The following is a 12,350-nucleotide window of genomic DNA, read 5'->3' as shown; positions in this document are numbered from 1 at the left end:
GCCGCCCGTTCCCGCCGCAACCGCGCACCTCCCCTCCCCAGCCACCGGGAAGGCGATGGAGGGACTCTGGGCGGGCGCTGGGAGGAGCCTCTGGAGCATCCTCAGAGCAGCCGCCTCTGAGCACCATGGGAAAATCCTTCCTCCCTCGGACATGGCGCCCACCTGCCCGGTGGCAGCAGCCGGCTCCGGCGCCGCGATTCGCGGGTCCAGGCAGAAAGGCAGTTGGAGTTTCGGTCGTGGGGCGGAAGGAGCTGGAGGGGGCGGCGGCGGCGGCGGCGGCGCTGACGCTGCCCGAGGCCCCGCGTGTTAAAGCTGAGGGCGACCGGGCGGCGGGCGGCGGGCAGCGGGCAGCGCGGCGCGTGCGGGCCCCGGCGCGCAGGCATGGGGTCCCAGGTGCTGCAGCTGCTCCGGCAGGGCGTGTGGGCCGCGCTCACCGGGGGATGGTACCACGACCCCGATCAGAGCAAGTTCACCAACAGCTGCCACCTCTACCTGTGGCTGTTCCTGCTCCTGCTGCCCCTGGCTCTGCACCTGGTGAGTGGGGGTTGGGGGCCGGTCAAGCCTTGGGGAAACCTGCGAGTCTGCCTTCAGGATGGAAAGGGTTGGCAGTGATTCCTAAGAGCTGGAATGGAGAAGGTCTTCAGGAATTTGGTACGGAGAAAGGATCAGGGAGGGACTCCCCCGGCAGAAGTGGAAAGGACTTTGGGGGCTCTGGGACTCATTAAGAATTGATGCTAGCTGTTCTGATGAGTCAGACTCTGCTCGTCACTGTGCAGTGTAGAACCGATTTTATATGTGAACGGCCCCAGGCCCCTTGGCTGGGTAGCTTAGTACAATATTTAGTGTAAGATGCTGTGTGTGATAGCCAGAAGGCAAAATGAAACGTTAAAAACAAAGCTATTTCGGTTGTTAATCTATTATCGCTTTTCTTCCCTCTCCTCTTTTGCTTTGGGAAGGCAGGTTCAATGATCAATTACTCCATTTGCAGTTTGCACACACTCTGTAAAGAAATCTGTAGAAAAAAGTAATGATAAAGAAATCTAATGTAATTTATTTGACCCTTTAGTGAGGTTACATAGTTGAGTGCTTGCTGAATAACTGCATAGATGACCTTCATAGGTAAACAAACCCAATTGAAACAGTGTTTAACCCTCTTTGAGAAGCTCTACAAGTAATGTGCTCCAGGTCATAGGAGGCGTTCGGAATTGAATTTTGATATGCCCATTGAAGGACTTAATTTCTAAAACATAACTTGATCATGTTCCCCACAGCAAAAATCTTCAGTGAGTTTGCATGGCTGACAAGAGTCCCATTTTGCCATTAGAGGTTGTCTGTGATTTCATTTCTGTTTACTCTTTCTGGTAGTTTATCCATGGGATCAGACTTCTGGCTCTGAATTCAGGCTGCCTACATTAAATTCTGGGTTCACTCCTTACCAGTTCTGTGAGCAGGTTACTTTTACTTTATCTGATTAAAAAACTTTCATCCTTAAAATGAGAAAAATACTAGAACAGTGTTGTTTTGGGGGCTTATATCAACATGTAAAGCTATCTATCCATCTTTCTGGCTTTTGACCTGGGATTGGACACAGACCTGTTGTAAATTTCTGTTTGGCTACTTATTATTTGTTTGACCTGTTCTTGGCCTTAATCTAATCTTAGTTGGTCACCCTTAAAATAGATGTGATAATGACCATTTCATGGGAAGAATACATAAAATTTCATGTAAAAAACACTTAATACAATGGCTGATCCTTAGAGACCCTTCAATAAATTTGTTTCCTCTTCTTGTGTGACCTTATCCTTCATGTTTTCGTGGCATAGATTTCCCCATGTTTTCTCTTTGCCTAGAGGGGCAGCACAGGGGAGAGATGAGCCAAACTTGGATTCAGTTCTGGTTCTTCTGCTCACTGGTTGTGTGAGCTTGCGCTTCCTGGTTTGTGTACCCAATTGTAGCAGCCTTACAGGGTTCATAGGGAGATTGAATGAATTAATGAATAGAGGACTGAGTGAATTAGTTAACAGTTGATTGCATGAATGAATCAAACTACTTCTCAGTACGGTTTTTTTTCCACATCATTCACTTGCCAAAATCTGTCCATTCTTCAAAACCCAGTGGAATGGCCATTTCTGTCTATGTGTCCTTGTTTCCACTTATCTAGAATTAATTTATTTTCTCTCTTGCCCTAATACCATTCTCTATTTACTGTTAGTAGTGTGGGATATTCTGAATTCTGTACTTAGTTGTTGGAACATGTATTTTAGCCCTACTCATGGACTGTGAGCTTTTTGAGGACATGGGTTTTGATTTTGTTGATTCATCTTGGTTTTCCTTGTTGTACCTAGCAGAGTGCCCTGTATTTGGTTAACAGTGATCTCATACATAATAAACTGGTGGAAATAAAATCAACCTTCCTGTCCTTCTGTTCCAGTCAGTATTAGGTTGTCTATCTCACAGCACATTCTGAGTATTTCCTGATAATGAAAGCAATACATACTTCACTTTTAATCCCACTCCTCAGCAACAACCAAATTAATGTTTAATATAATTCCTGAATATTTTAAAAATGAATATGGGCTCCTTTTTGCATAACTCCTTTTAAGAGTTGATGTATGCGTATGATCAGAACCCTTAATTTCTACCTAATTATGCTTCATTGAGTAGTTTGATTTCTACTTTATATTTGTGTATAGGAAATTGTCCTTAGCTAAGTTTCTCTTTAATGATATTTCAAAGTAACTTTTGCCTAAATCTCAAGAGTTTAGAAATCAAAAAAGTGATACCTTAAATACTTTTGTATCGGGTTTTCTGGATCAAACCAGTTATACTGAAATTTTTATATCTTTATACCATTGTGCTTTTAATCATTACAGAATCATTTAATGTGAATGCATTAATTATATTGTTGTTTTCTAATAAGAATAGGATAGCCTATCTTATTGAAAATAGTGCCGGTAGTCCTTTTCTTGCTCTGGTCTTCTGGTTTCTGAAAATTAATTTGGAAATGAAGGACCCTTCTTCCCCAGTGGAGGATTCTGTTCTCTGGGTTTTGACGCCTAAATATATTTTTCTGTACTTCAGTGCCTCCTGAGATTGTCACCATCCTTCTCAGTTTGTCCACTTATGAGAACGTAGTTCAGAAAGATCCCTGGCTGCTTGCTGACAGCAGGGACATATAAAGTTCTGTTATTTAAGGGAACCTGAACTTTTCTGGGCTTTTCAGAATTTGTTTAAATGTCCTTAGTCAAGACAGTTGTTCTGTAGGAAGAATCCACCCTTTAATTTAATGGGGACTTTGAATAGGTAAATGCAGTTTTTGTTATTAATTATCGAAGCAAACTAATCTCTAAGCCCCAGCATTTATTTAGGTCTAGGTGGAAAATAGGTTATTTATTGCTAAGTCACTTCAGTCGTGTCCGACTCTGCGTGACCCCATAGACGGCAGCCCATCAGGCTCCCCCGTCCCTGGGACTCTCCAGGCAAGAACACTGGAGTGGGTTGCCATTTCCTTCTCCAATGTGTGAAAGTGAAAAGGGAAAGTGAAGTCGCTCAGTCATGTCTGACTCGTAGCGACCCCATGGACTGCAGCCTACCAGGCTCCTCCGTCCATGGGATTTTCTAGGCAAGAGTACTGGAGTGGCTTGCCATTGCCTTCTCTGAGGTTATATATTAGCATTCATAAATCACATATTTTCAAGAAATGCTCAAAATATATACCTAAAAAAAGGTTATTTTAGAGCATTTGAAAAGAGTTTTACTTTGATTTATTATCAGCTTAATTTTAGTTTGGCAAGCTGAAAGATCCATTTGTCATCAGAGATGTTTAGTTTCTCATTTATTACGTATGTTCTTATGTTTATTCTTTGAAGATTCATGTAGAGCTTTAAAACAGGAGCACCCTGGGCATGATTCTGACCCAGAATAAGTCTGGCAGCACCAGACTAGTGTCAAAAGATGTCCTTGCCCTATTACTTATCAGTTGTGTGATCTTGTACAAGTCTCTTCACTTCTCTGGGCATCAGTTTTCTCATCTATAAAGTGGGGATTTTTTTTTTTTTTAGATTAAGCCACTGAGATCCAGAGGGCATAGGTTACTTGCCCAAGGCCATCTAGATAATTGGTAGTAAAATTCAGAATTTTAGCTGAGGTCCTGTTGTCTCCAAGTCTTTGGCCTTGTCACAGCACTGTGTTATGTGCCCTATTATACTGATATACAGGAGAGGATTTGAACTCCCTGAAGCAGTGACCTGTCCTCAAGTGAAGTTCTGAGCATCTGGGAGGTGGTAAGGTCAACCCGAATACAGGAAAAAATAGGGTGGAAACTTTACATTCTTCAAGATCTCATATAAGGCATTGTATATTTTTATTCTTCATTTTATGGTTGTGGCTTTATTTTTCCTCAGATTTTTTTTGTCTTTTAGCCAGACTTACTTGGCTTCCCAGGTGACACTAGTGGTAATGAACCTGTCTGCCAATATAGTAGACATAAGAGACATGGGTTTGACCTCCAGGTTGGGAAGAGCCCCTGGAGGAGGGAATGGCTACCCACTACCCACTAGTACTCTTGCCTGGAGAATCCCATGGACAGAGGAAGCTGGGGGGCTGCAGTCCATGGGGTCGCACAGAGTTGGACATGGCTGAGGTGACTAAACACGCAGGCACTCTGTTTCCAGTTCTGCTTTTTAATTTAAACTTGAAGACTGCTTGTATATACACCACTTCGTTTCTAATTGCTGTAATGGTAATAAAATGGATCACTTGTCAGGGGCCGTGTCACACTAGACATACAGTGGGTGATCTGTGCACAGTGGCCGTCATTGTCACACCTAGCTGGTAACTCTTCTATCATGTGGCCACCCCCCATTTGGGGACATAACTATTTTTCTTTAGGTTCTCTATTTCTTTGGCTACCCCTTTTCACTCCTGCTTCTAACATAGAATATGCCTTTATGTGAATTATGGAAAGGCAGTCTGTCCAAAAAGACACCCTTTCCTGGCTCTGGACCTGGGGGCTGGACTTCAGTCACCATTTAACCCTGTCAGCTGGAGGCCTTTGTATAGTATGCAGCCTGCACACCCTGACACAACAGGCCTGACCGGTCCACTTGATTGTTGTTACTTTGTTGGACTGCTTGGTACACTGCTGGTCCCAGAGGGTACCTCTCACCCTGGTCAGTCCTCATATTCAGCTACTTCATGAGAAAGGCTTTTTCTGCTGTTGAATCGCATGGTTTAGACTTAGTCTTCTTCAGTTTGTAGAAGCTTGTTGTCTGGTACTTCTCCTTCTGGTGACTTTATTTACACTCACATTGAGATGCTTGATGCTTTACACTTTCCCAAAATCCACTTGAATGTCTGAACTTCCTTCTTCCTCCCCTCAGCTGCCTGAAACAAAATCGGTTTGACGTTGAGGGATGCTTGAAGGCATTCTTCCCTGGGCCCCGGGCTTCCAAAGAAGTGCAGACCTGAGCCTTCTAGACTCAGGCTGAATGCCATCCCTTGCAGTTGTCTTAAAAATTTTGCCACTCCAGATCATTGTTTGGACTGTGTGTACAAAGAGCTTGGCTCCTTGGGGACTTTGCTTTCCTGGTGCAATCACTTTTACCAGAGATGTCCCTCTCTGTTGGGCATCCTAGGGCAGTCATCTTCAATATTTTCAAGTTAATACGGCCTTTCTTGAGTGACCTTGCCACCTTCTGCAAAATTCCTTCTGCTTTTCCTCATTTTCTGCCATTTAGACACATGAACGTCTGCCAGCCAGTTGTGTTTTTGTTTCTGTGATTAAAAAAAAAAACCACCTGCCTTGTTCTAGGATGTCAGCCTCCGCAACACTTTCCAAAAAGCGTATTCTTCCTCACTTTTCTTTCTTTCAAGTATTGCAAGTTCATGACTAATTTTCTGGTGGTAAAATTTATTCTGTCCCCAACCCCACCTGCACTTCCCTTTCTCCCAATTGGTGGACTAGTTTTATTTGGATGCCATTGTCATTATTTTTCCAATTGTAATGTTTAATACTTTATTTAATACCCTTGGTGTGATTTCTTTTGCATGGAAGATGATATTTATCAGGAGATTATTGTTTTCTGATTTTAACCATTTGGTGTCTCAGATTCTTCCTTTTACAGTTTAACTGACTTTATTGTCATTTTTTCTACTCTAAATCTCTTTTCTACATCCTACAGGAGAAAAAAATAGACTAGTTCTTTTTTAAAATTTTAATTTACTTTAATTTCTTATTGGAATATAATTGCTTTACAATGTCATGTTAGTTTCTGCTGTACAACAATGATATATGTACACGCATATCCCCTCCCTCTTGAGCTCCCTGCCAATCCCCCATCCCACCCCTCCAAGGCATCACAGAGCCCCAAGCTGAGCTCCCTGTGCATACAGCAGGTTCCCACAGTGCTCTGTTTTACGCATGGTAGTATATATGTGTCAGTCCTACTCTCCCAGTTGTCCTACCCTCTTCTTCCCCCACCCTCCAGGTCTGCGAGTCCATTCTCTACATCTGTGTCTCTATTCAGTTCAGTTCAGTTCAGTCACTCAGTCGTGTCCGACTCTGCGACCCCGTGAACCACAGCACGCCAGGCCTCCCTGTCCATCACCAACTCCCGGAGCCCTCCCAAACTCATGTCCATTGAGTTGGTGATGCCATCCAACTATCTCATCCTCTGTCATCCCCTTCTCCTGCCCTCAATCTTTCCCAACATCAGGGTCTTTTCAAATGAGTCAGCTCTTCGCATCAGGTGGCAAAGTACTGGAGTTTCAACTTCAGTATCAGTCCTTCCAGTGAATACCCATGACTGATCTCCTTTAGGATGGACTGGTTGGATCTCCTTGCAGTCCAAGGGACTCTCAAGAGTCTTCTCCAACACCGCAGTTCAAAAGCATCAATTCTTCAGCGCTCAACTTTCTTTATAGTCCAACTCTCACATCCATACATGACTACTGGAAAAACCATAGCCTTGGCTAGATGGACCTTCGTTAACAAAGTAATGTCTCTGCTTTTTAATATGCTGTCTAGGTTGGTCATAACTTTCCTTCCAAGGAGTAAGCCTCTTTTAATTTCATGGCTGCAATCACCATCTGCAGTGATTCTGGAGCCCAGAAAAATAAAGTCAGCTATTGTTTCTGTTTCCCCATCTATTTCCCATGAAGTGATGGGACCAGATGCCAAGATCTTAGTTTCCTGAATGTTGGGTTTTAAGCCAGCTTTTTCACTCTCCTCTTTCACTTTCATCAAGTGGCTTTTTAGTTCCTCTTTAGTTTCTGCCATAAGGATGTGTCATTTGCATATCTGAGGTTATTGATATTTTTTCCGGCAATCTTGATTCCAGCTTGTGCTTCTTCCAGCCCAGCGTTTCTCATGATGTACTCTGCATATAAGTTAAATAATCAGGGTGACGATATACAGCCTAGACATCTCTATTCTTCACCCGTAAATAGGTGTATCTGTACCAAAAAATGGACCAGTTCTTAATGGTATTCAAAATTTTTCCTTTCTGTGGTGGATTTTTCACCTTTAGCATTGCTGTTATTATAGGCAGTAGTAACAGCCGCACTCACTGCGCACATATAGACTAGCACTGATGGAAGCGCTCTGCGTGAACTAAAGCATCTCCCCCTCTCAGTGAACCAGAGAGCCACTGTCACTATTCCCACTTTACAGCTGATGAAACTGGCACGGAGAGGTTGGTTAAAAAGTTTCAGATACGTAACTAGTTGTGACCTAACCAGAATTAGAGCCCAGCAGTTGGAGTTGGTACCCACTCAACCATACCACCTCTAATTCTAACACAAGTTAACTTTTCCTACATAGTCCTTTGCACATGTTTAGTGTCTGGATCTCTTCATGCCAGTGTGCAGAATATTTTGCAACAGGGCATCTATTTTTTGCACTTTGGCATGAAGAGATCCAACCACTGAGTATGTGCAAAGGACTGTGTAGGGAAAGTTACCTTCCCTCCCACACTTGTCTCCAGTACGTTTTTTGAGAGGCAGCCACCATATACTGTCTCTTGTTGTGTTCTTCCAAGTGACATTTGGTCACATGTGATGGAGTTTGACTTCAGGGTTCTGAGGTTTAATCCCAAAGCAGCCTTCTTTGCCATGCACTCTCCTTTTAATTTGCTCTGTTGGGAGTCTTTCTCTACTCTTAGATAAAAATGTACAAAGCCCATGACTTCAGGTCACAGATAATACAAGGCCTTATAGTTGCTTTAAGTAACAAAACACAGATTTGATTGGGATTTCAGCTTGCCCAATTCAATATGGTGATGCCAGGCCTCAGGGATATGAGGATGGCCTGGTCTTTTTTCACTTTTCTCTCTCACACGTTGGCTGATGTTCTAATGCCTTTGGCTTTGAAGAGTAGGAAAGTTCTTTGTTAACCAGTGCGGTGTCAGCTTTTGAAACATGGTTCACATTTCCAGCTGACTGTCTCCAGCGAGGTCCTTCCACATGTCCTGCAGAGACCCTGTTCTCCTTGCCAGGTTTCTCCTATCTACAGTTTCCTTGAGGAGGGCTACTGTATCTGCTTGCCAGGTTTCTCCTACCCACAGTTTCCTTCAGGAGGGCTGCTGTATCTCTATTCTGCCTGGTTGCTTACTCCTTCCACAGTTCTTTGGCACGTGGTGGTCCACCCCAGCTTTCTTTTGGTCCAGGGCCCCACTGAACCTCTAAAGCATACCCTGAGGTCATTTGCACACACAGTCTATGCAAATACTCACATATTCTCTCCCTGAACAGACTGCGGGGGCAGCCAAACCCCAGCACTTCTCCTTCCCCTCCATCAGAGCAACTAGCCAGCCAGTCTCTCATCTTTTAATTCTGGGAAGAATCAGGCATCATACTTCCTGCCCTAATTGTCAGGACCATAAGACCAGTCTCTGAGTGGTCCCACCAAAGCCTTTCTTTTGGTTGTGGGGGAGAGATACACAGGGCTCACTGAATACCAATGGGGCCCTCTGACAATCTTCATGAGTCCTCTCATTCTGGACTCTATTACATCCTCACTTTGGGTGAGGGGTTTTAGGGTCATCTTCAGTTCAGTTCAGTCGCTCAGTCGTGTCTGACTCTTTGCGACCTCATGAATCACAGTGTTCCAGGCCTCCCTGTCCATCACCAACTCCGGGAGTTCACTCAAACTCATGTCCATCGAGTCGGTGATGCCATCCAGCCATTTCATTCTCTGTAGTCCCCTTCTCCTCCCACCCCCAATCCTTCCCAGCATCAGAGTCTTTTCCAGTGAGTCAACTTGTCGCATGAGGTGGCCAAAGAATTGGAGTTTCAGCTTTAGCATCAGTCCTTCCAATGAACACACAGGATTGATCTCCTTTAGAATGGACTGGTTGGATCTCCTTGCAGTCCAAGGGACTCTCAAGAGTCTTCTCCAGCACCACAGTTCAAAAGCATCAATTCTTCGGCGATCAGCTTTCTTCACAGTCCAACTCTCACATCCATACATGACCACTGGAAAAACCATAGCCTTGACTAGACGGACTTTGTTGGCAAAGTAATGTCTCTGCTTTTTAATATACTGTCTAGGTTGGTCATAACTTTCCTTCCAAGGAGTAAGTGTCTTTTAATTTCATGGCTGCAACCTGCATCCGCAGTGATTCTGGAGCCCAGAAAAATAAAGTCAGTTACTGTTTCCACTGTTTTCCCATCTATTTCCCATGAAGGGTCATCTTGCTCATTGTCATAACCTATTTAGAAGTTTCTGGATGTGCTTTTTTCCAGAAGTTGTCCTGGTATCTGATATCTATCCTACCTTGGCTCTTCGGTCAGCACTTCCAGTTCACTATTTTGTGTGCAGCCATTTATCTGTACTACATCTTTTTGTTTTTTCCACTTTACCATTTCCACTTTATTTTGGAGAGCATTCCGTGAAGAACTACTTCATTATTTTTAATGTCAGCATGGTATGCCACTGGGTGAGTAAAGAGTGATTTATTTGACCTGTCCCCTATGAAGACTAGAGCTTCAGCTCGTGGCTCAGATGGTAAAGAATCTGATGGCAGGGCAGGAGACCTGGTGTGATCCCTGGTTTGGGAAGATCCCCTGGAGAAGGAAATGGCTACCCACTCCAGGATTCTTGGTTGGAGAATTCCATGGACAGAGGAGTCTGGCAGGTTACAGTCTGTGGGGTCACAAAGAGTCAGACATGACTGAGAGACTTAAACTATGAAGATTATTTTAAGTTTTTCAGATGATATTTAACATTGTCTATTTGAATTGTTTCTTTCAGTATTTGAATATGTATATAGCAGTCAGAATATGCTAATTTGTGCTGATGTAACAACTTCAAAATCTCCTTGGTTTTACCATTTTTTAAAAATTTGTATGTCCAACATGGTTAGTCGGGAATGGAGAGCATGGTTAGGAGGGAGTCCTGCTTATCACAGGCATGTCGATTTCCAGGCTACATGCCCATTGCACTCAGACTTTTCTTCATCAGGACTTTCCTGTACTCCAAGGGCAGTGGAAAGTACAGTCCTACTGTGTGTCCAGAAAAGAACTGGACCTATTTGTTGGCCCTATGTCTACTACATCAAAGTACCAAGTGTTCAGCTGGATACTGGGGAAATAACAGGCTAATGATACATTGGTATTTCTCCTTGTTAACTGGTAAAGATAAACAGATATAAATAACACAATGATAACTTATTTCAAGGGAAGTGCAAGATGCTTTACAGTAAAGATGGAAGGCCTCTTCCTGGCTTTGGTGTTTAGAAGGGCTTTGCAAAGGAAAGAATTTCTAATCTGGAGTCTGTTGAGTGATTAAGAGCTAGTCAAACCAAGATAGTAGACCATGGGAAGGAGTGTGGGGATTTTTCCTCAGCATGGTGAGATACAGTGATGAGTTATTTTTTAGTCAACTTTGAGGTAGGATATTATTTTTTTATCCCTCAATTTTTATTTTTGAAAAATCCCTCATCTACAGAAAAGTTACAGATATAGCACAAGGAATATGAATACTATATACCTTTCATTTTGAGTTACCAGTTCTCACTGTTTTGCCACGTTTACTTCATCACTGTCATTTGCTGAATCATTTGAGAATAATTACAGACATCAAGACACTTCCCTCTAGAAACTTCATCAGGTATCTCTTCAGGAAAAAAACATTCTCTCACATAATTGTCACACTCATAAACATTGATATAATGCTTTGTCAAATATTTAGTTCTCATGCAAATTTCACTAGTTATGCCAATAATGTCCTGCCTAGCTGGGCTTTTAGTTTTGTTTTTCTGGCTCTGAGTTTCGATCAAGGAGTGCACGTTGTTTTTAGTTGTGATGTCTCTGTCCTTTATTCTAGAACATGTTCTTCAAGTCTTTTTTCTTTGTTTTTGCTTTTGTGCCAGTGAAAGTCGTTTTGTAGAATGTCCCACAATTTTGATCCTTTTTTATTGCATCCTTGAGATTAGATGTGGGATTATGCATGTTTTGGCATGAATACTACCTAAGTGATGTGTCTCGTCCTGATCACATCAGAGCCACCCAATGTCATTTCCCCCATTGTTAGTGCTGTTAAGTTTGGTCATTGGTAAAGATGGTGTTGGTCAGATTTCTTTAGTGTAAAGGTACCCACCTGGTTTCCCCTTGTATTTAACAAGTAATCTGGGAGAGGAAACCTGGAGATTGTACATGTTATTATAAAGTCAAAGTGAAAGTCACTCAGTCATCTCTGACTCTTTGCAACCCCATGGACTGTAGCCCGCCAGGCTCTTCTGTCCATGGGATTCTCCAGGCGAGAATGCTGGAGTGGGTTGCCATGCCCTTCTCCAAGGGATCTTCCCAACCCAAGAATTGAATCCAGGTCTCCTGCAGTGTAGGCCGATTCTTTGCCTTCTGAGCTACCAGGGAAGCCCCCACATATCACCCCTCAAAATTGTCATTCATGATTGTACCATAAATTAATGATGCTTGGCTAAAATAATTACCTTAATGATGGCTGCAAAATGGTGATTTTCTATTTATTGGTTAGGTATTTTTCTGTGAAGAAAGGCTTTCCTTTTCCCTCTGCCCTATAGTTTTGTCATGCTTATTAGTGTGGTCTCATAATTTTTTTTTTATTCAATGGATATAATTCATTCCTACCATCATTATTTTAAAAAAATTAAATATTTTATTTATCTCCAAACTAAATTTTTTTTTAAATGAAGTATCGTTGATTTATAATTTTATTTTAGTTTCGGGTATATAGCATAGTGATTCAGTATTTTTACAGATTATATTCCATTAAAACCTATAAAATAATGGCTATAATTCCCTGTGCTGCATAATATATCCTTGTTGCTCATCTGTTTTATACACAGTAGCTTGCACTTCTCAGTTCCATA

General features: G+C 42.6%; 1 protein-coding gene across 2 annotated transcripts in view; it reads left to right on the top strand.

The window, feature by feature from the left end:
* The first annotated feature begins 381 nt into the window (after positions 1-381).
* The window catches only part of PCNX2 (pecanex 2), a 309,056-nt gene continuing 297,087 nt past the window's right edge, over positions 382-12,350 (top strand). For both annotated transcript variants that reach the window (XM_055424272.2, XM_088842460.1), the window contains exon 1: positions 382-534. In XM_055424272.2, the coding sequence (XP_055280247.2) occupies positions 382-534 (153 nt within the window). The remainder of the gene's footprint in view (positions 535-12,350) is intronic.

The sequence above is a fragment of the Moschus berezovskii genome, chromosome 12 (genome assembly GCF_049115385.1).
Source record: "Moschus berezovskii isolate FMDL1 chromosome 12, NW_MosBer_1.0, whole genome shotgun sequence".
NCBI lineage: Eukaryota > Metazoa > Chordata > Mammalia > Artiodactyla > Moschidae > Moschus > Moschus berezovskii.
This window is presented reverse-complemented; position numbering and strand designations above follow the sequence as displayed.